We start from the raw sequence: 25184 nt of genomic DNA, 5'->3' as shown, positions 1-25184 counted from the left end.
ATCTAACTAACAGCTTCTGGAGTTGTGGGAGTTTATGGAGCAGGGTCTATGATTGCCATGCACCAGCCTGATTGCATTTCCAGTTTTGCCCAAATGTAACATTGTGATGCAGATAACCAATGAAACTACTGTGCAGCAAACAATGCTCATAGTATTATCTACCAAACACAAGGACATTCCTTAGTTACACACAAGGGGTGAAAACTAAGAGAAAGTAGTCATTCAAGAAACATAACCATAGGTCATGCTGAGAAGAGTTTACAGCCCAAACTGGAAATTGTTTAGGAAACTATTCTATATAGTGTGAATAGGGTGAGCTTTGGCTTAGATTGACAAGGCAGTTTTCTATGGACAGTCCGAAGCATGTATAAAACCCCACCATTACTAAACTAGGACAGCCGTGAGAAACCCACCTTGTCCTTTGGGACTCATGACAACAGACATACAGAAACAACTAAATATTGGTTTGGGCCCACCCCCGCAACAAATAGTTGCACCCTAGGCTCCCTCTAGGTTAGTCCGGGTGCAACCACTATACCTCTTTGGGGGGGGGTGTCATAGGGTGCACCTCGCAGATACATTGCAGGGTACGTTGTTATAGGTGCTGTATAGGGGTTGTAGGACACATATTATACAGTTGTCTCTTACTATTGTGATTACTTACAATGTGATAACGCCTTACACATCTATATCACCTATAAATCACACCTATATCCCCAGAGCCCCAGGGAGCTTAGCTTTAATGTCTGGGGCTGTCAGGTCCCGGCCGCTAAGGCACCGTAGCAGGGTGTGGTCACACAGGTCACAAATCCATTAACACGTTCATACATGAACCCACCTAATTCCCCTGGCAGTTTGGATTGTTTTTGCATTGCAGCGCTCATATTCCCCTGGGTAAATGTACAACCGCACAGTGTGCGCCCTCGCCTAGGCTTAGCACTCATAGGCACCTAGATAACTCCGAGCAGAGTCCTGCCATACTTCCTACTCACCATAAACAGCAGGAGCAGCGTCCCCCCTCCAGCTGGGTTCCGTGGCATTGTCCCTGGTCGGATCCCTATCCTCAGCCCGCCGCCCGCAATAGGCAAAGTTTTCTGCAAACTCCAGAAGCTGAGAGCCAGGGAGGGGGTGACCAGGTGGGCGGAAGGAAGAGCTGCCAACCGCACAGGATCCACAAGTGAATTCCGAGCTGCTCGGAAAATGGAGCCTTTGCCTGAGTAACAGAGGAGGGGTAAGGTGTATTGTAGCCTGGGGGAAGGGGGGAGGCAATGGGAGACAGGGGAGGGTTCTGTGTGGGAGGGGCCGGGCCACTCTGTGTCCTTTCGCTTTTCACAGGTAAATACGCGCAACATAATATCGCTCATTTCCCTGCCCTCGGTATCCCCCTCCCGTCAGCGGTACAGGAGAGACACAAAACGGGATCTCTTCCCAACAATACTACATAGGGCGATAGGGTCTGACAGGATAAACAATAGCTTGGAAATAGACACTACTTCTGGGACTGCTCGCTGGGTGGTACAGTCGTAAGCACTAGGGCAGTTCGCTAAGTAACACTGTGCCGACGTAACATAGCAACCCCGGCCTAGAGTCAATAATACAAGTTATAGCTGAGCAGGGGGGCTGCCGGTGGCACAGCGGGACAATACTCAAACCATAAGGAACTTTTTTCTGGTGGAATGATTTAAAGGGAAGTTAAACCCAAATATAAAACTTTGTGCAATTTAATAAAATTTAATCATAAGCACCTTATCAGTATATGTTAATTGATTATTAATAAATGTAATTGCTGTTGAAAGCAGTATTTGTCTGGCCTGGTTCTGACTACATGTAAAAATGAAACTATGTTGCAGAATCTTCTCCCCTTCAGCCAGGACTTCAATTCCCACAGTGCCTTGCAGGGGCTGACATTGAAATAGGCCCAGGCTATTCAGTTGCGCTGAGCCCCCAACAGGCCCAGTAAAGTGATTGTCTATATGTCATGGCCCTGCTTTACTTGAATTTACAAATTGCCAGTCTGGGCCTGGTGCTTTGCATGATTTGTAAATAACAATTGTGCAAAAAATAGGGATGCACCAAATACTCTTATTTTGGGAATCTGTCGAACCCCAAATTCTTTGTGTAAACCGAATCAGAACCCTAATTTACATATGAATATAAAAGACTAAAGAGAACCTTGTGCTCTGCGTGTGGTGGAAACATTTTCAGCTTCCGTGCAACACAAGTTTAATGGTACCGTTTTCAGTACCAAACGCAGACAAATTCCTTTAGGATTATTAAAAATGTCTATTGGAAGTTTGTTTAGCTGTTAAGTAAAATGTAATATTTTGGCATACAACTCCTTAGAAGTGGGATTACTTGGGTTTCCAAACTTGTGAACTGTGGGCAACTGGAAAACCTGTTAAGCACAGTCCTTGCACCTAATGGGCTCTATGGGAAATACCTCAGGGGCCCCTTAAGAAATAAAAATAGTACCACGCAAAGAAAAAGCATAATGGTATACTTTATTTAAAGAAATGAGTAACACATGGAATATGTGCTTCCATGGATGTGTAGCACAATATGACTCCTTAACAGAAAAACTGTCCACTTTGGCTAGTGCCACACTGATAATTGTCGGCCTGCACGTGCTGCAGTGACTGTGAGTGCAGACACAAAAGTGGTTAAGGCCAGCAGATTCAGCCCCATGTGGCTTTAGCCTTAGACAAATACAGTGTTAATTTTTTTAAAAAAAAAGTCCAAGCCAAAACACTATATGCAGTACCTTGGTAGTCTGTCCCAAAGTAGCCCGTAGAATGGCAGTTGCTCCTTTATGTAAGTCACAAGGCAAGGTCTCTTGAATATACATTTTATGGATCCAGTGGTAAGTTTTTATAGGTATGGGATCTGTTATCCGGAAACCCGTTATCCAAAAAGTTCCGAATTACAGTAAAGCCATTTCCCATTAAATAACTCTAAATTTTTAAAAACTATATCCTTTTCTCTGTAATAATAAAACCGTACCTTGTTCTTCATCCTAACTATGATATAATTGATCCTTATTGGAGGCAAAACAATCCTTTCGGGTTTAATTAACCTTTAAATAATCTATTAGATTTAAGCCATGGGGATCCAAGTTATGGAAACACCCCTTATCTGGAAAAACCCAGGTCCCAAGCATTCAGGATAACAGGTCCCATACCTGTACCTCTGCTGATACCCTTCAAGTGTTGGCTTACTCGCTGGTATACTCACACAGGTACTAACACTGTAGTTTAAAGGCAGCTCCATTAGGCTAAAAAAAAGCAAATTAACTTCTCCAGTGTGGGCTGCAGCTCCAGGCCACTACTCCTAAGCAAGCTTTGCTGGGCACCTTCTGAAGATGACAATTGGAGGTCTTGAAATGTAAGTCTTCCTGTTCTGTGCTGTAAGAACCCAGAAGAAACAATGCATGAGAGTTGGGTCAGGGCTGCTCAAAGGAGGAAATATCATAGCAACGCTGCACATTAATACTTATTATATTAAAGAAGGTACAGTGTAAAAAACTTAAATAAAAGCATCTGATCAAAGTATTATGAGCTTGTGACTGTATATCACTTTGGATGGGCTAAGAAACACAACATATACAACATATGGGGATCCCATGTCTCACATTAAATGCTAAGTCCAAAAAAAATAAATAAACTAAGATTCCCACCCTGTAAACAAGCCCCAAAAAGATACAAATTCAGCCAATGCTCACTCATAAGTGGCATCAGCCCATGCCTGTCTGTGGGCACCTAAATAGTTATTTCCTAAGGAACTGAGAGGTGATGCAACTTTTTTAAGGTAGCAAGTAACTGTCTACAAAATCAAACCCTCAAATAGTATTTAACATTACATCCCAGTTACTTGAATCATAGAAACATAGGCATTTGGGTGTATGACTAAACTACAGTGCCTTTATGAACACAGTGAGTATACCCATAATGGCACTGGAATGATGACACTTATCAAATAAGGGTACCTGCATCAAATTGGATCAATCTGATGTGCCTGACACAGGTATCCAGTTTTGATCTGAGGCTACATGCACTTGCCTTTAAAAGTACACCCTAAATCAGGGATCCCCAACCTTTTTTTACTAGTGAGCCACATTCAGATATAAAAAAGTGTTGGTGAGGCATGTAAGCATAAAAAAAATGATTTGGGGAATAAGGACTGTAATTGGCTATATGGTGATTTGGTAGCCCCATGTGGACTGTTAGCCTGCAGGAGGCTCTGCTTGGAGTAAAACTGTGTCTCTGTGCTTCCAAAACTTGCCTCCAAGACAGAAATTCAAAAATATGCACCTTTTTTGAGGCCACTGGGAGCAACATCAAAAGGAGTGGTGAGTAACATGTTGCTTAGCCACTGGTTGGGGATCACTGCACAAAATTGTCTTCCATTGTTAAACAGTATCAGGGCACTTCACTGTCATTTCTGATACTCCAGATGTTGAATGCTAGGATGTACTGTTAAAACTGTAGTGCTGTAACATCTGAAGATGTACTCTATGCAGTAATAGTATTGTTGCTATCAGCAGCACCCACCTTAGGTTCCGCATTGTATATGGTTTCTCTCACCATAGTGTCTAGTATGCACACTGACATCATCCCAGGCTGGGTAGGCATACAGTGTCAGTTCTGACTCATATCTAGAAACTCCACAGTCAGTCGCTTTCACTCTAAACACCCAAATAGACAAATAAGTCTTTTCAGAAAGCACTCTATTTTTCTGATAATACACACAGGTTATTAAGTTAAGTATAAAGCTAGTTGACTTAGTATTTGGTAATTATGTGTCACATAAAGGTGCACAATATACACAGGATGATATATAAAGAAACGTGTGTTGATATGTTACCAGAAATTACAGGAAAGGCTTTAATTAAGTAATTTCAGGGTCTAGGGTGAAACAGTCTTTCTCTGGTCCTATTTTTTTTACATAGGGCTGTCCTACACATGACTCAGGCTATTGCTGACTGTCTATGGATGCTGAGATTTGAGGAGTGATTTACTTACACCCCCCATGGAGGAGCACTTATGCCACTTTGTGATCATTCACACAGCACTTGCTTTCAGGGCATAGCTGCTATTTTAAATTTAGTGCAAGGTGCAGAGCACAGGACATTGGGTGCAAGACAGCCCTGTCCATACCACTGCCAAGGTGCAGCAGGGCCCTATGGCACCTTATGCGCACCGCTGTTCCCTGACTTGATGGCAGTTTAGGAGGTGGATGGGGAGGGAGCGGGGAAGCTTATGTGCCTCCACTGTCTGACCTTTAGAAATACAGTTCTGCACTTAGGAATACAGTGACAGACCATTAAGAATACACTGTGCAGTTTTCTCTGCTGCACTTTGTAATTGAAGCCAATGTAGAAAAGAGATGCAGTCTGAGTGACTATAGGTACTGCTTTGCTGCCTGTAAAATGAAAGGTGAATATATTATTGAGCTCTCCAACATGCTTCCATGCTTGGACACCTCATCTGTGTACATATATACTGCATCTACAGTCAACTGGGACATCATTGCAAATACCCAAATCAGACTTTAAACTGGAAATAAAAGATGCCCTATATTTTGATGCAGGGAAATGCTGTCTAGTCACAAAGTTTGCTGCACTTGTTCAAGTTTGTTCATGGTACTTTTTATTTTCACATCTATTTTTGGGACTATTTCCGGTGCACTGTAACTTGGTAAATGACAGCTACAGGTTAAACAATTTCTCAGTGTGTATAAAGTTACAGCCATAATTCCCTAGTGATCTATGGTGCACTGTATCATAGGACACAAAGGGTTTTATGAGCAATAAGCTTGAAATACTGAAGATACTTGTCTCAATGTAACAGTGTGCCTTATCTGTTTGCAGCATTCTCTTGGCACCCTCTGAAATTCTAAAATTATAGGCACTCTGGCTAGTTAATATCCCCTTGTTTTTAAAACATTTCCATATATATTTCAAACCTACGATTTTGGTTTTGTGCTATTTTCTTGTGCCCAAGTTATCACAGTATTATGTGATTCCCAGAATGGGAAGCAGAGAGTCGAGGTAAAGGGAATTGTTAGTAAGGCAGTTGCCTTTAAAACAGCTGCTGTGATAAAATGTATGTGTATGGCACATAATAAAGTGATCTTTGAACCAGAAATGAATTTCTCATTTTAATCAGCTTTTAAAGCTTTCCTTTTAAACAGAACTTTAACTATGATATACTACATATACTGTATGTGTAAATATTGTTTAGAAGTGTATTTTGTATCACTGATGAGTTATTCTGATGAGAAATTTAGAGGTTTAGGGTGACTTTTCCTGTTCAAGCCCTTCTTTTGGGGCTTTAATTTGCTCAGACTCCCCATTACACTAGCTTATAATAACATCACAGATACATAGGGGGTTATGTAATAAAAGGCCCTAAGTTTGCCCAGGAGCTGTAACCCATATCAACTAATCAGTAGGTAGAATTTACTGCTCACCTGTATAAAAACAAACGCTTATGGTTACTTCTCCTGGGCAAACAGTGCCTTTTATTACATATGGGGGTTAAACTACTATAGTTAAAGGAGAACAAAACCCTAAAAACTAATATGGTTATAAATGCTGTACAGGTATGCAGAAAATTCCGTATTACAAAGAAGTCCATCTGCCGTAGACTCCATTATAAGCAAATAATTCTAAATTTTAAAAATGATTTCCATTTTCTCTGTAATAATAAAACAGTACCTGTACTTGATCCCAACGAAGATATAATTAATCCTTACTGGAGGCAAAACAATCCTATTGAGTTTATTTAATGATTTCTTAGTAGACTTAATGTATGGTGATCCAAATTTCAGAAAGATCCCCTTATCTAGAAAACCCCAGGTCTCGAGCATTCTGGATAACAGGTCTCATACCTGTATATTATATAATGAACTTACTATACCAACCCAGAGGTTCAGCATCTCTGTAACAGTAATGATCCAGGCCTTCAGAGTTGGCACATGAGTTCCATTTTGGATTTTATTTTGAAGTGTCTGTGATGCATGCTCAGTGTGCTCTGGGCAGCTGTAGAGAAGCTAAGCTTAGGGGTCGCTGCAAATTATCAAGCAGAAAATGTAATTTAACTTTCATATAAGATAATGCTACAATGCTGATTATTAACCTTTGATGCTAATTGAACTGGCTTTGGAGCTGCAATGTAATGGAATCTGAATTAATTACTGATCAGCCTTGTATAGTGACATCTATATTTTATCCCCCATATGTAATATGTTTGCCCAAGAGCAGTAATCAATAGCAACCAATAAGATGATTGCTTTTAAACAGATGATCAGTAAACTCTTCCAGCTAATTGGTTGCTATGGGTTACTGCTCCAGGGCAAATTAGTGCCTTTTATTACATAACCCCTATATATTCAGTATAAGGTGGGTCAGCGACTAAGCTTAGGTAAGAGACAGCAGCACAGAGCATATGCAGGAAATCAGCAGAAAAGATGGGGAGCTACTGGGGGCGTCTTTTGAGGCACAGATCTTCCCTGCTAAAGGACTGTTATTATCTTAGGATGGTACAGCATTTTTACCCGACTTCCTTGTTAAGGTTTAGTTCTGTAAAGGAGAAAATAACCACTAAACCCCATGTTAGAACACAACTACCATTTAGGCTGGACACCCCTGTCAACTGTTTTAACCACCTCCTCCTCCAAGATGTATGACCTTTCTGGCTAATTTTGTCTTCTTTGCTATGACAAGATTTGAGGATTGGGATTTGTTATCCCAGTGGGGGGCATCTTCCCAGTATATATCACCTAATGTATTGCATCCCATAGTGGGGACTTGTAAATTAAAAATGGAGACATTCTTGTTTATTTAAGGTAACTTTTCTAGTAACTAAAAGCTCTAGCAGTAATGTACAATGGTCAGGGCATGGCTCATTTCCCTGACCATTTCTAATGCATAGGCATGCTTTTGGAACAAATAGATTTTTTGTTTTGGTATACCAACCTTAATAATTTTGTGCATATTCCCCTTCAGATACAAAGCAGTATATGCACAAAAGAAAACAGTCTGGTTGCCAAGGTACTGTAGTGACTCATAGCCACACCTGTGATAAACAGTATCTCAGCTAGTTGCTTTCTTCCTTCTAGTTCAATACAAAGGTTATGTTTAATTACCTGTCAGGGTGAGGTCACACAAATTGTATATCTACTTCTCTCAGCCCTGCACTTTTCGGCATTTGGTCCTAGGACCAAATGATTGAATTAAAATGGCGGGTATATGGGCTATTGGACTGAGGGCAGCATCAACAAGGCAATTTTAGGACAGATATCGGTTGGGTAGGTCCGTACACAGGCAGATAAGCTGCTGAATCAGTCTGAAGGACCAGAATCAGCAGGTGAAATTTGGCCACCTTTACAGGCCACCATCTTGTGCAACAATAACTAGCAAGAGGGCTAGCCCCTAGTTGATGACTGTACAGAGAAATAAAGGGGTGTATTCCATACTTGTTACTAGTGTAAAATGCATTTAAAAAAATGATATGTTGAATTTCATTTTCGTTTGTTTTTCGCCATACATGGCCACTTTTACTTTTAAACTATTCAGGAAAAATTAAATAACTTTAAGATATAGGAATCTACCTTGGAAATAAAATTGAGTAATTTGCAGTTACTCCTCTGCAATAAAAAGAATACTCATGACATGATATTTAGTTTTAGATCAGGTTTTCTCAACCTTCCTAATGCTGCGACCCTTTAATACAGTTCCTCATGTTGTGGTGACCCCCAACCATAAAATTATTCCTAAGACCATCAGAAATATGTGTTTTCCGATGGTGTTAGGCAACCCCTGTGAAAGGGTCATTTGACCCCCAAAGGGGTCCCGACCCACTGGTTGAGAACCGCTGTTTTAGATGATTCCTTACCTTTTCTTGTGTTGAAGCCATTTTTGTATCTGCTTCCCAGCTCCAGCTGAGGACCACTGAAATCCGTTTTCAGATGATATAATACATATTCTTCATCTGGTCTCCCAAGAACCCCAAGTGAAAAAATATTTTTAAATGAGAGTCTAAAGCTTGCTTTAAACATGAAGTGACACACTAAAATAGTCTCAGTAAGTTTTTAATTAATAGGATCATTTTTATTTCATTCCCATTTAATTGTCAAAATTCAAAATTTTAATTAATAGTTTAAATTGAATTTTAAATATGGACATATTAGGCCAAATTGTCCACAACCATGCCAGTTATGCCTAGAGACACTCCTAAACCAACATAGACCTCCCTACTCTCTTTATGGTAGGCCCCCGCCCCCCATAATTGAGTACTCTGTTTGGCTGTGAAAATCTAGGTCACAGGGAGATATGTAACTGCCTTTCTACACGGAAAGATGATAGAGGAAAATACAATTATTTAAAAAAAAACTAATGCCTTAACAAATTTAACTAAAAAAGTGGAAAAAAATTGCTGTAGGATTGATACTTTTCCTGTTCCAACTGGACAGAATAAGGTGGACAGTGAGGGGTTTTCTATTTTGTTACCCAGTTTTTACCTTTTTTAAGCATCCCTTGGCAAGCTTAAACTCTTACATGCACAGTAGAGTAATATTTTCAAATTTGGTTGCTATTATATGTACACTTACCCTGACATAATGGTCCTGGGATGATTGCCAATGATAACACCATGCTCTGTCGATTCTTTCATTGTGGAGGAAGCTATTAATCTGCCTTCATATGATGCAGGAAGTTGACCTGGAGAAGCAGCAACAGTAAAACCCCACCCAGTGTCACTAAAAATGTATCGAAAGGTTCATTGATATGTGACAAAATAACATGAATTCCCTGATGGACCTGTAAAGAATGAAAATAAGATCCAGTTATGAAGGATCAAGAGTAAAAATGCATTTGGTAATGATATCCCTTTTACTGTATAACCTTAACCAATTGGCTATGTTTCACAACATTTGCATATTATCCTTCATTTTCACTGCAAATATATTTCTTGAATCTTTTAACCAAGCATGTAGTATCCACTATTCTCTTTCCCTACTACTAAAAGTGTGCTCCCATCCCATGTCTGTAGTAACTGGACTTGGCTTTCTCAATTTAAAATGATTTGTACAAAGATCTTCCTTGAATAAATACCCTGGAATGTTGCTTCAAAGAGGTGTTAAAGGAATACTGTCATGGGAAAAAAAAATTCAAAACACATCAGTTAATAGAGCTTTTCCAGCAGAATTCTGCACTGAAATCTGTTTTTCAAAACACACACAGATTTTTTTCAGTTTCATTTTGAAATTGAACATGGGGCTAGCCATTCTTCATTTCTCAGGGTGCCACAGCCATGTGAGTGGTGCTCTGATAAATTTTGGTCACACTTTACTTCTGAGTTGCAAGTTGAAGTGATATCACCCCTCCCTTTCCGATCAGCAGAACAATGGGAATGGAGCAAGATAGCAGCTCCCAGTAGATATCAGAATAGCACTCAATAGTAAGAAATCCAAGTCTGGCTTTGGACTCCTCCAGTAATATGGGAGTAGGAGAAACAATAGGTTACCTGAAAGCAGTTCTAATGGGTAGCACTGGCTCCTTCTGAAAGCTCAGACTCAGGCACAATGCACTGAGATGGCTGCCTACACACCAATATTAAAACTATAAAAAAATAAATTTGTTGGCTTAAGAACAATATTTTAAATGGTAGAGTTTACATATTGCTATGTAAAGAGTGTAATTTAGAAGTAAAAACTACATCATAAAAACCATGACAGTATCCCTTTAAAGAAGCCATATATGCAAAAAACAGAAAAATTAGTTTGAATAGAGGTGACATCTGTTGTCTGCCACATACAATGCTGTTTTGGCACCTCTCCCTGGATGGTTTAATAACACCTCAAAGCTCCAATCATGCTAATACAATCAGCACCTCCCCTTCATAAAATCCCTGACCCCATGCTGGTTATGATAACAGATTATGCCGATTGGAGCAACATTCCAGGGTATTTATTCCAGGAAGATCTTTGTACAAGTCATTCTGAATTGAGAAAACCAGTTGGATGACTGGCGAAACGTCTTCAAGAAAAACACTGCAAGTGGAGTTGATTTGACTTATTTTAGATATACCATGACTTGGATGAATCCAAACATATGCTCACATTACAAAATACACAAAATATTGGCATTCTATGAGCATGCATAATGCTGAGTGCACCCTAAGAAATCTGGGTATAGTGACAAGTCACTTGAAAAAGTTCCCAAAACATGTTGTAAGATGCAACAATAAAAGATGCAAAATTGCAGACTGAATTACTGCTGTTTTCTGCTTTGTTTCTACTTTACGTTGTGCAATTGCTATTACACTGTGGATGATGTATGTTTTGAAACAGCAGAAAAAAGCAAACATATTGGGATTTGCTCTTATTCCTACTACTTGCTTTGTCTGTGGCACAGGTGTTTTAAAGTTTTTCATAAAGGCATTTTCCTATTTTTTATCCCTTTCTGTTCTTTGGTTGTAACCTGACAAAATGCAGAAGAAGTCAACTACAGAGTTTTAGTAGTCTAGACTAGTGGAGCAGAAAATGTAAACAGAAAGATTCTGATTTCAGTTGCAATTACAGTAACAAACAACTTCAAAACAATTTAAAATATAAATTAATGTGTTTTGGAAAGTTGCTTAGAATTCCAATGTCTTCCTTTATTTAAAAAAAGGGGGGGGGGGAGTTCTTTAATTTTGTACAAAAACACAATGTATTTCTAAAATGTTTTGTAAGAGTATGGTATTGTGTATTCAAATTATGAATTTCTTACTAGACACTATGTACAAATGCCCAAATAGATATGGATATTACACTATGTACTATGCCCAAATAGATAGGGATATTACATAAAGAATGATTTGTATCAGCTTGTCTTTGCATGTTTTATGTATCACTCAGTGTTTTGTGAGGGTGTGGCAGCCTTTAGGTAAGCATTTAGCTATCTAGCACCATTCTGGGAAAGGTACACTGCGCACACATTTACATGTCACTAGGACACACGTCTCTTTGTACTGGCACTGCAGTATTAGATCATTTTTGTTATACATTTAACTATGGTACTTCCGCTGCTGTTTTGTGATTGCAGAACTCCCTGAGATCATACATAGATATTGGTATTCTTGTTACTCAGACAGAATGAGCCAACTAAACCAAGCAGAGTAACACAAAGCAGAAGGCACATTCACAAAAGCAAATGCAATGTGGAAAGCATAAAAATGCATCTGCATCTCCTGCAGAGCCCAATGCTGGTGGCTGAAAGGTAGCCCTGTGCTGATGGCCCACCATAGAGCAGGTGGTAAGGGTTGGATTTAAAAGGGACCCACAGGAGCTTCAAGTTAATAATACTGTTTGAAGGGGCAAATACTTGACAGCAAAACCTTTTGTATGCCACAGGCATACAAAGGTTTGCCTAGGAAAAGTAGGCAAACAGATGATTGGATGCTATTCCTGGGCAAACCTTTTGTATGCCTGTGGCCACCTGAGACTGCAGGTTTACTGACGCCTCTTATTACCCCCTGTGCCAATTACTGGGGTGAGTTTTTGTCATCTCTGGTAAGGTGCCACCTGTGATTTTTGTCTGTGTTCTGGTTTTATTTATTTTTTTATCCATGTACATTGTGTGGACATTTGACAATACCTGTCTCCTGCGATTCATTTGATCTGAAAATTTTGGGAGCTGGCACATTGCCTGAGACTAACACACCCAGTGTTTAATAGACAAGACACACCCTGAAAAGTGACTAAGCTGGTTTGATCAGTAGCAGAAGTACAGTAAGGCATCTGTCAAATGTGTGTCCTGCACTATGTTAAGATTTTCTCAAGACACTTCTACATTTCACAAAGGCAAAATATATCACCAAATATTTCCAATATTAATGATTTATAAGCATTATCTTTGGCAGATACCACTAAAAAACACTTTTAATTCCTAACACATATTCACAACCTTTGTCTGTTTCTACAGGGTACAATGGTATACATTGTATTTTTGTTAATGCCTGTATTGCTGATGAAGACAGCTTTTGGATTTTTAAACCCAATGTTTTTCTAAGGATGGGGTCACACAGGGGCAACTAAGTGGCTCTACATTAGGAGATGTAAGCTCCTGTGACCTCAGTGGTAATGATAAAAGGCATACAGTACGAAGTTACCCATAACAACCAAACAGCAATCTGTTTTGATCAGCGGGACCAATCTTAGGCTGACTGAATCTATTTGGCCCAATCAGACCCTTTATGCAGTAGCATATCTTCCAGCACTGGCTGCCCCCCCTCCAGAGCACTCTCATAAGATATACATATATAACACTCTTCACATTACATAAATTATATCCACAGCTGCCTGGCAATGAAGCCTGGGGATTACAAAAATCTGTGCAGGGCTAAGGGGTGCGGAGTTGTCATGAAATGCTTGGGGGTCACAGTGTGCCATTTGCCTGCTCAGCCCCATAGCTCTATGGCCTAATATAGGGGAAGACTCAGACTTGAATCCCGCTCCATCCCCATCTGATTGAGACCACAAGGAGAAGGTAAAAGGTATGGTGCATGTGGGTTTTGGAGGATGGTGATTGGTTTGATGCATGGAGTGTGTGATTGGGATGGGAATCCCTTAACATGGCAACCCCAGTGGGCCCCGGGCACCCTTAGTCTGACACTTGGGGGGGAAGTCTCACCGAAATGGTCCAAATTGGACCCCTTAGTTGATAAGACCTATAAATCAGTGAACTACCAGTTAGAGCTTGAAAGAAAAGATGGAATTGATTGCCAAAGCCAACTATACTAAATTTGCAGAATCAGACCTTAAAGGTTATGAGAAGGCATTACTCTTAATTGAGGATTATTTAGTATCTCTGGTGATCAGTTGCTAATGTTTTTTTACAATAATATTCTTGGGTTAAACTGTGCGTAAAATGGGGTCCAGGACACATTCATATACATTGTTATCTCATAAATGAACATAAAAAATATACAACGCGATTAAGAAAAATCCAAGTTCCTACTCTGGGTGTGAGTGATCAATCAGACGTATGATTTGAGAAGGTATTTTTGATGACGTGAGCGAGACAGAATGCACAGTCTAACATATCATAATTATGGAAAGGCAGAAGTGCATTTTTTGAAAACACTGGAAGGAATTCAGAAAGAGGAAAATACAGTCCTTTGTACTAGCAGACAATGCCTGAGGTATGGGTGGAACCCACAGTGCTGCTTCTGATTCAGCTCTGGGAATGCTTAGGAAATGCCCCCTCACTCCTTCATTTATAGTAACATTATTTTAAGTAGTCCAAACTTTTATTTTTTATAATAAATGAATGTGCAAGCAACCTAAAATCTTGAATTGGATTAAGTGGAATAGTAACTAATATTATTTTAGGAAAAGTGTTGTTTTAACAACAGGCTGAAGCTCAGTAGCAGTTAAGTGCTAGACTGCTCCACAATACAAACATTCTTTGCAGCAGTTCAGTCTGTGATTTATTCTCTTTAAGGTGGCCATACACGAGCAGATCCGCTCGCTTGGCGATGTCGCCAAGCGAGCGGATCTTCCCCCGATATCCCCACCTACGGGTGGGCGATATCGGGGAGCAGTCGGATGGGGCAGTCGGATCGGGGACCGACCGGATTTTCTAACCTGGCCGATCGAGATCTGGCCAATTTCAGGCCAGATATCGGTCGGCCAGGCCGCTCTGCTCTCCCCATACACGGGCCGATTAGCTGCCGAATCGGTCCAAGGGACCGATATCGGCAGCTATAGTCGGCCCGTGTATGGGGACCTTTACTGTTGCAGGTTTCCTAAAAGAAATCAGGGCTCATTTACAACCACAATTACGGCATGCTAAAAGGGACACGGTCATTATGTGTATTGTCTGCATTCGTTAAAGGTACTGGTGCAGCCTCCTGTTCTGAATTACATGTAAGTGGACCTACTGAGAACCCGGGAGCAACTTTGTCGTGGAAATGCATTTTGGCCCATTGCGTTTTTGTTTCCGGTAGTGATAAATACACAACAGACCTTTTTACATATCATTACGAGAAAAAACCAGCAGGGAGTTTTTTAAAGACAATTTCTCAATATCTCAGAAAGATGAAAAAAACAGCAGTTAATACCAGAAGAAATTACTAAATTAATGCTGTGCCATTTCTATTAAAGCTATGGAAACTGGAAACACTATTGGAAGTCAGTCTACCCTATTATTAGCCAAACCTTGTGTCATTATAAATGGATGTGTAGAAACCTATGTATAAGGATCCATTATCTGCCCTCTTAGGTATCTAAGAGGAATATGGCTAATCAGATTAAAGAGAGTATGCTATGATTTACAACAATGTTGCATCATCCCACATGGCCCCAGTCACACTTCTGACTTTATCTGTCTGTAGCTGTCAGAGTAGTCAGATTCATCACTGGATCCAACTTCTCACACATGATTATATGTGATTTCCATAAATCGAGGCTGCCTGCCTTCTCATTGCACCTAATGTAAATAAGTAGAACTAAGGTCAAAGGCGTATTCTCTTCCATTTGAGATGTGTCAAAATGCACTAGTGCAGCCTGTCATATTAATATTTTACTATTCTTGAAAAAAGCAAAAAAAGGAAAGTAAGAGCTATGTAGATGTGCTTCTATCATTATATAATTTTGTTTTCATTTACATTTCTCTTACATGAATGTATATGATTTACTAGATGAAGGTTATTTGCTCACACAGATGGCACTACATCACACAATAGAGGGCATACACCGTTTTGAAAAACTGAATGGAAAGATATATAAAGGGCAAACAAAAGCCTGACAAGTGTTATTTACAAGCAAGGCATTGTTACTGTGTGTTTGTAAGGGTGAAAGTATAAGACCATGGCAAAGTGCCTCTCCTTCATCAGTTCTTCCTTTAAACCTGAATTACTTGTCAATACCTATAACTCAATTCTGTCTTTAAGCACCCATACCCCTTGTAGTCAAAACACAGTTGTGTCCATAAACCCTCATACACAAGTTCTGTGTTCTTGCTCACAACCTGGGAGCACGTTTGGAAGAAAGCCCTCCACTATAAATTGTACATGTCATGCCACAATTTTGCCCTTTCTGAAGTGAAACAAGATTACTACGGTACACTAATATATAATAACCCACAATGCTTGTTTTCCATATTCAGCTACCTTCTTTACTGTTAATCTCTAAATACACAAATGTTTTGGATTTTTTTGTATTACTTACTTTCTTCACACCTCTTTATAGTTTGGTTTTTGACCTGCACACTCCACTGAGTGAGCCTTATGTGGAGTTGCAACAATATTTGGTTGCCAAGGCCAAAGAACACTACTCTATCCTCATTCTCTTGGATTTATCCTTAGCTTTTGATACTGTTGACACTCCATTCTATTGTCTTGGTATCCCTAACCAGGCTGCATCTTGGTTCTCTTTCTATCTCTCTAATCAGTCCTTCTCTGCTGCTTTTGTTAAAAAAACTCCTCCTCGGTTCAACTTAGTTTAAGGGTTCCTCTGGGTGTAGTACTTGGCCCTCTGCTCTTCTCTCTGTACACTCTTTTTTTTAGAAAACCTAATCCCTTTACATTCCAAGCTCTTGCAAGTATTAGGATCTCTGATCCTATTATTTTACTCTGTAACCCATGGCATTTTAAGATCCCTGTTCATTATAAATTAATGTAAGATGCTGTGTATCTTGTTGGTGCTATGTTAATAAATAATAGTGAGCACTTCCTCTGGCCTAAAATATAACTTATACAAATACCATCCAGATATATTTAAACACCTCTTTATTAACCACTGACTTTTAGACTCAGATCTCTAACTGCCTCCCAGCCACCTCAATCTAGCTAACATAGAACTCACTGGTACTTTGCCTCCTTTTACCATTTCTACTGATGGCATGACCATTAACCCTGCTCATTTGCCATGCTCTTGGGGTTATATTTGCAATATTGGCAATAAGTGTCTCTCTCTTTTACAAGTAGCTGATAAAATGATAAAACCCTAATCCATGTCCTTATGCTATCCTGTTTAGGCTATTGCAACCCACCTACTAACTGATCTGCCAGACTTCCACCTCTTATCTCTGCCATCAATCAGTGTTATAATCCTCCTGCTCACTTCTAAGGGCAGATAAGCACAGGCTGACAATCCGCACCAGCTGCTGATACATGGGGCGCTTTTCCACTGTGAAATCTACGTGCCCATGGGCAATGAAATGCCTGACACATTAATTTCTCCTTAACTTTCATTTGAAATGCTGCATGTACACATAACATGGGGTGATCCTGAGTAATTGCTCAAAAATGCCTCCTTCCACATTTTTAGCCAGGGATCGCTACATTTAATGTGTTTTACATATGGCGATTCAAATAAAAATGAAGGAGGAGAGGAAAGGAGATTTCTCACCAGGAGATGAAGCACCCCATGTGTCATGGCAGGAAACAGTGTAGGTGTAGTGTAGCTTTTGATTGTGTTTCCTTGATAAGGACAATGGTATATGCCTTTCCCTTCAGAAAGCTTTGGTATGCAAGTAAAACAAATTTGTCACTGTGATCTGGCATAATCTCTGAAAAATGAGAAGGACAGAAGAGCAAGAAAAGCGAAGAGATAAGAGGGCTTTATTTGTTACATCAGGGGCAGAAAGTGGTAACATATTGTTATCCCCTCTTCCAAAATGAAGTGAAGTTCCCTGGAAGTGGATATAATGTGATCATGTAGAGGAGTGAAGCACATGAAGCACAGCCCCTAAGGTGTCTATACAGAAAATACAGCCCTAGTTATTACAAACATTTGCATATGCACATTTGTATTTAAGTGCTGGAAAAATCCTTCATTTATTAAAGCTTCATAATTTCTTTGCATTGGATAAATGTATCACATAAAGAATCACTTACCATTAGATAAAAAATCAAATCACTTACCATTACATAAAATGACACTCAGAACCCTCTCTAGCACATCCAACCCATGGGCTTCCTGGAACACTCCGACTCAGCTTTAAGATTGCTCTAATTCTATCTTCCCCTATCTGCACAGGGGTTGAGGCAGAACCACATCCTTGTTTAGGATACAGAAGCCTGTATTTATCTGACAAACCAGTGGAAGGTGGCAGAGCAGATTTAGTTCTCCACCCAGATGAATAATTTGGCAGGCTCCGCATTAATTTAATAACATGTTTATTATTGCTTCTAGGTAAATTATTATTTTGACACACCTTACCTACTCTTCCCATATTGCAGTGATATAGGAGGGGAGGGATGCCATGTGCATCTGAGCAGAAGCAATGTGGGCTCTTTTGCCGCATTGTTTTATGCCTTGGCAATTTTAACTGCCGCTAACTTGCCTCATGCCAAGAACAAAATCTTTTTGTCTCAAATAAATTTCATTGGTTGAACATTTTTAGGCATGAACCATTCAGGTAACCAACAATTAGAAAGAAAAAGCACAGCTCCATTTAAGAGGTTACACTAACAGCTCAACAGAAGGAGTCTGGGGGTTTTTACCCCAGACTCAATGCTCCCTTAACTCAACTTTTCTTTTATGAAGTAGGTTCTTTCATTTAATTACTTAAAATAAAACTTACCAATCAGTACTAAAGTCGCAGGTGTCAAAGCAGTTAGTCAGTACTTATATGCAGCCATGTATTACTCTGTTAATTCCACATAACAGGGAGTATAATTAGAAAAACTCACCAGCTAATGTAGATGGTACAGGTTCCTATACCTTGTTGCTAAACAGCATTGGTCAGTTCATATGATTAAATACTGAACTATGGATGGCTTTGTGGTAACATTTTTTTTCTGTTGAGTAAACTCTGTGCTACTAGCCAATACATGTACAGGACCTATTATTCAAAATGCTTTGGACCTGGGGTTTGCTGGATAAGGGATCTTTCCATAATTTGAATCATCATACTTAAGTCTACTAAAAAATCATTAAAACACGAACATGAACCCAAAAGGATTGTTTTTGCCTCCAATATGGATTTAATCAGCTTAGTTATGATCAAGTCACTGTTTTATAATTAAGGCAAAAAATAAAATAGTTTTTAAAATTTGTAATTATTCAATTAAAATGCAGTCTGTGGGACATGGCCTTCTGGATAACAGTTTTCCGGATTATGGATCCCATTCATGTACTCTGCCCTAGGTCAAAATTTTTGTGGTTTATATTGTTGATTGGTGTTTGCAAATTATGGTTTGGATTTGGCTTTGCCAAATCTTTAGTAGTAAATTTGTTTTTGGCCAAATTTTAAAATTGTGGACTTGGTGCCTCCCTAGCATTAGAAAACAGGAAGCAGGTTAAACAAGGTTCTAGAAATGGGTAGGAATCTCTATGAATACAAAAATTTAGGTGGCACTTTGCAAATTTGTACTACTACACAGAACTGTGTGTAATCTTTGTGTAATAGAGATTGACACAGCCAATATCTATGACATTGAATGCACCTGAGCACCTGCACCTGAGCGTATTCCATTCATTTGCGTGCAGGCACAGGTAGGAGGTGTATGGCGGTATTTTCGGCAAGCGTTTATCAGCTTGCTAAAAATATATGCCATACGCCTGGTCTGACATTAGCCTTACTGAACTCAAAATGATGACTTGTGACACCCTGAAACTCATTTATCAAATCAGTTTATCATTCAAATTGCACCTGGGCAGCAACCAATCAAATTTTAGCTTTCATTTATTACCTGCAGCTGGTTATTACTGATTTGTTGCTATGGGTTACTGCCAAGATGCATTGTTACCCAATAGAGATAAATAAAGCCTAGCTGCATAATCAGTTGGCTTACATTCCTGTTCCCATTCTCATAGGCTTGTCGGTTATCTGACTGAAACAGTATCTTTACCTTTGGATTTATAGCCTTCAATAATGAAACTGATAGATCTACCGCTGTGCCTCATTGTGTCACTCAGGAATGGAAAATTGCTGATAACCAGCCTGAGCATCTAAAAGCAATGATATTCATGCAACAGGGCTGTAGGGCAACAGGGAAAAAAGTACAGGGCTGCCTTGTGCCTACCAGTACTGCGTAGGCACGGACTGTCAATCTGTGCATTTTTGCAAATGCCAGAGGGGCTGCTGTAACATGCCATAGGCAGTCACGCTTTTGAGTGCAGGGTCATAGTAAATGCTGTTTTATGGAATTAGAATGCTTTCCATAGTGTATGTTGTCAAAGTACTACACAGTAGTGTACTTTTGGATGTGGGTATAGCAGAGGCAGAACTGCAGTTCCCGACCCACCAAAGCAAAGTGTGTATCATTCAAGCCTAATAATACCATTGTACTTCTGATGTAAATAATAGTAACTGAATAGTTACTGAATGTTTAGAAGTTCCAAACATTGTGTGTATGTATGAGGTTGGTTTGGAAAGAGGCTCTTAAATTAGAACTAAAGAAGTAGGCTAGTAAAGTTGTACATGATGCATCATAAAATAAGATAACACATAGTTTATGACAAGTGTTGAAAGTTACTATATTGTTTATGGTACATATTTATTAGTCCTTGGCTCACCAAAAGCAAATAATTATTTTAGGGGTACTACTCCCACATCAAAATTGAAAATGGAACAGATTGAAAAAAATAACAAGAAAGGCTATAATGCAGAACCAACTGCAAAATGTGTTTGTTTATTTACAACAAGGCATTCTCTGTTGCATAAATATTATTGTGAATTGGGGGGAAGGCGGTGGTACCTGAAGGTCTAGATTGTACTTAGGGGACAATGATTACATTGAAAGGGTGATGATGGTATATGGTAGCTATGAGTCTGCAGGCATTGCTAAAAGGTTAGTCTCTTTAAGCACTCTGTTAAACAACATTTATGGAACCTTCTGAGAATGGGATGAGTTTAAGGCGAAGGGCAAACTGTGTGGAATCTATTGATGAATTAAAAGATAATTCCTGAGCGGAGTAATTTCTTACTAACTGACAAAAGGAAAAAACTATATCTTTGCCAATTTACTAAAAGTAGAGTACAAGTGTTCACAAACACTCCAGTTCTCCAGTTAATATACACCATGGCCGATCGCCTAGATGACTGATATCGCAAAAGCTTTGGATATGGGTCATCTTGCCAAGTGGGACATTGAAGGTGCCCGAGTAAAATCTGCGTTTAAAGGACAATGAAAGGTTAATATAAATTAAAAGTAAGTCTAAAGGCATTCTTTTTAAGTACTTACTGCATATCTAAATTCCCAGATCCCTGCTTGCTTCTCTGAGATATGGTGCTGGCAGCCTACAGCAGTGTGAAGCCTACAGTGACATCACTGAAATCTCTCTCCCCTTCCTGTAGGCTGCCAGCAGCAGCCTTCCTATTCTCTGAAAATGTGTGTAACTTGATCCTGTCTCCTGTTCTGAGCTACACATGCCCACCAGCCAATCAGAAGCGGATCTGGCAGAGGGGAGGGGGGGGAGGGAATGAAACACATGTGCACTATGAAGCAAGGAGGGAAAGGAAGGGAGAATACCTTTTTAGAGATAGCTGCCTGTTCTAGAAAATGTGAAGTAAGTGTGACTGAGTAAATATTTGATTAGGTGAGCCAAAAGTGTGGCGTTTTTACTAAACAATAGGACGACTATTGGGCAGTATGCTTTTTAAATTTTGACTTGCATTCTCCTTTAAGGCTGAATTGTCAGGTTGAGGTAGAATCCCTATTGTTTCTATCTCCATATCTGACAATTCAGCCCTAAACATCAATGGAGGGAATGAATGACTAATGGCTGCAGGAAAGATAGTAATTGGGATGTGTATGGCCACCTATAGAATTAATTTTTGCCAAGAGAACATATCTCTAGGTTCAGGCTGATAAACTGCCATTACAAAGAAAGAACAGCCACTATTGCATCATTTGCTCATTTATCTTCATCACCTCCTCTATGATAATATCCCACATACATCATCTCTGTATAACATAAATTCTTTAGAGAATTTTCACCACTACAATTGCATGGAGAAAATACACTTCACCACACTTCTTTTGCACTAGTGTATTTACAGTATGAGATGTGTTGTAAAAATAAACCAACACAAACCTCAAAAACTACTCTTTCCAGCCCCCAGAATAACATACCTTTCTTCTTGCATCCAGATTTTTTCATTTCTCTAAGACAGTTCAACTACAGCTCTTTTACTGACTTCCTTGTCTAGCATAAAGCACCACCCCTTTTGCTTTCTGAGCACTCCTCCTCTCTCTGACTATGATGACCTCAAATAGTGGATTGTGCCTGATTCTGAGCTTTCAGAAGGAGCCAGTGCTACCCATGAACTGCATTCTAATAGGTAACCTATTGTTTCTCCTACTCCCATGAAACTGGAGGAGTCCCAAGCCGAACTTGGATTTCTTACTATTAAGTGCTATTCTGATATTTACTGGGAGCTGCTATCTTCCTCCCTTCCCATTATTCTGCTAATCGGCTGCTGGGAGGGGGGTGATATCACTCCAACTTGCAGCGCAGCAGTAAAGTGTGACTGAAGTTTATCAGAGCACAGGTCACATGGCTGTGGCACCCTGGGAAATGAACAGTACCTCTTACTTGATCCCAACTAAGATATAATTAATCCTTATTGAAGGCAAAACTTTTTGGGTTTATTTCATGTTTTAATGATTTTTTAGTAGAGTGAAAGTGTAGAGATCCAAATTATGGAAAGATACCTCCAGGTCCTGAGCATTCTGAATAACAGGTCCTGTACCTGTAAACATAAGCATATTGCTTTGCATAAATGTTATCTTTGATGTGCTAAATTATAAGGTGGGGGCCAATAACACACATTGGAATTGTTTTATAGAGAGAAGGCAACAGATGATAGACTGATCACAGTTGCCAAATCTGTGATGTTCGGCCATGCCCAGGTTAAATTACTGCTCTGAAGTTATTAAATACAGCCTTTGTATTCAAGCGGAAGAACTGTTGAGGACAAGAGTGCCCAGAACTTGTTCTGTGTGAGAGCTGCACTAGGCGAAATAATGTTTATCACAGGTGTGGCTGTGAGTCACTATGGCACCTCGGCAACCGGTCTGTTTTTATTTGTGCACCTTGTTTGGTAGCTGTAGGGGAATGTGCGGAACAGGTTAATACTGGTAGAAAACAGAGCCTAGCTTTTTGAATGGCACCCAGTATTAGAAATGAATGAATCACAGGAGCCTAAAGAGTTGCCTTACAATTGCACGCCACTTAGACTTGAGGGAATTTATGTTAGGTAGGTGTATGTATATATATATATATTTATTTATCTATACTGTATATATATATATATATATATATATATATACAGAAAAGAACAGAGCACACCCTAATAGTAATCAAATGCCCCAGGTGCTTGCAAAAACCATGTATATAGCAAGACAATGAGCCGCACACGCAGGGACTTTGTTAGAAAACAAATTTTTTTTTAAAAAGTGATTGCCCCCTTGTTAAAAAATAACTTAACTGTGGTTTATCAATTTCAATTTTCAATTTCAATATCAATTTCTGTAGTCACCCCCAGGCCTGATTACTGCCACACCTGTTTCAATCAAGAAATCACTTAAATAGGAGCTACCTGACACAGAGAAGTAGACCAGAAAGCACCTCAAAAGCTAGACATCATGCCAAGATCCAAAGAAATTCAGGAACAAATGAGAACAAAAGTAATTGAGATCTATCAGTCTGGTAAAGGTTATAAAGCCATTTCTAAAGCTTTGGGACTCCAGCGAACCACAGTGAGAGCCATTTTCACAAATGGCAAAAACATGGAACAGTGGTGAACCTTCCCAGGAGTGGCCGGCCGACCAAAATTACCCCAAGAGCGCAGAGACAAACTCATCCGAGAGGCCACAAAAGACCCAGGACAACATCTAAAGAACTGCAGGCCTCACTTGCCTCAATTAAGGGCAGTGTTCACGACTCCACCATAAGAAAGAGACTGGGCAAAAACGGCCTGCATGGCAGATTTCCAAGGTGCAAACCACTTTTAAGCAAAAAGAACATTAAGGCTCGTCTCAATTTTGCTAAAAAACATCTCAATGATTGCCAAGACTTTTGAGAAAATACCTTGTGGACCGACGAGACAAAAGTTGAACTTTTTGGAAGGTGCGTGTCCCGTTACATCTGGCGTAAAAGTAACACAGCATTTCAGAAAAAGAACATCATACCAACAGTAAAATATGGTGGTGGTAGTGTGATGGTCTGGGGTTGTTTTACTGCTTCAGGACCTGGAAGGCTTGCTGTGATAGATGGAACCATGAATTCTACTGTCTACCAAAATATTCTGAAGGAGAATGTCCGGCCATCTGTTCGTCAACTCAAGCTGAAGCGATCTTGGGTGCTGCAGCAGGACAATGACCCAAAACAACACAGCAAATCCACCTCTGAATGGCTGAAGAAAAACAAAATGAAGACTTTGGAGTGGCCTAGTCAAAGTCCTGACCTGAATCCTATTGAGATGTTGTGGCATGCCTTAAAAGGCGGTTCATGCTAGAAAACCCTCAAATAAAGCTGAATTACAACAATTCTGCAAAATGAGTGGGCCAAAATTCCTCAGAGCGCTGTAAAAGACTCGTTGCAAGTTATCGCAAACGCTTGATTGCAGTTATTGCTGCTAAGGGTGCCCAACCAGTTATTAGTTCGGGGGCAATTACTTTTTCACACAGGGCCATGTAGGTTTGGATTTTTTTTCTCCCTAAATAATAAAAACCCTCATTTAAAAATGCATTTTGTGTTTACTTGTGTTATCTTTGACTAATAGTTAAATGTGTTTGATGATCAGAAACATTTTGTGTGACAAACATGCAAAAGAATAAGAAATCAGGAAGGGGGCAAATAGTTTTTCACACCACTGTATATGCCTGACATTCTGCAGCAGCATGGCATTGTATAGGGTGTGTCAGTTTCCATGTGATCTGTCAAAATTGACTCAATTGCATTTGTCTCTTGACACAACCCGTACACAATTGAGCTGAACCTTTTTCTGTCTGTCATTTGAGTGTAAGCCTGTAAGAGTGACGTGTAAGCCTGATTCTTACAGCTAAGCTATGGTTATTGATGCAGGCCACTTCGGGAACCTGGGAGCTACCACCTGGTTTGGAGGAGGCTATTACTCAATTGATACTACTATAATACATTTGTAACAGGAGGCAGGAGGAAGTCAGCGGTGCAACTGGCTACAGGATAATAAGCCCCGCAGTTGCGCTTGTGGTCATAAATGGCCT

At 39.7% G+C, this 25184-nt stretch overlaps 1 protein-coding gene and 1 long non-coding RNA gene across 3 annotated transcripts in view; both read right to left on the bottom strand.

Annotated features, from left to right (window-relative positions):
* The window catches only part of dsg2 (desmoglein 2), a 30198-nt gene extending 28900 nt beyond the window's left edge, over nt 1-1298 (bottom strand). The window contains exon 1 of one of the 2 annotated variants that reach the window (XM_031903508.1): nt 993-1298. In XM_031903508.1, coding sequence (XP_031759368.1) covers nt 993-1040 — 48 coding nt within the window. In that variant the 5' untranslated portion in view covers nt 1041-1298. The remainder of the gene's footprint in view (nt 1-992) is intronic. The other variant, XM_031903507.1, reaches the window with a different exon arrangement.
* A 1182-nt stretch (nt 1299-2480) lies between these two features.
* On the bottom strand, nt 2481-18066 carry LOC116411461. Its single transcript, XR_004223108.1, has 5 exons — nt 17910-18066; nt 9610-9817; nt 8895-8990; nt 4548-4681; nt 2481-3401 (listed from the first exon to the last, which is right to left on the bottom strand). It is a non-coding gene; the product is annotated as an uncharacterized LOC116411461 (long non-coding RNA).
* Nucleotides 18067-25184: the final 7118 nt, after the last annotated feature.

Source organism: Xenopus tropicalis, chromosome 6, assembly GCF_000004195.4.
Source record: "Xenopus tropicalis strain Nigerian chromosome 6, UCB_Xtro_10.0, whole genome shotgun sequence".
NCBI lineage: Eukaryota > Metazoa > Chordata > Amphibia > Anura > Pipidae > Xenopus > Xenopus tropicalis.
This window is presented reverse-complemented; position numbering and strand designations above follow the sequence as displayed.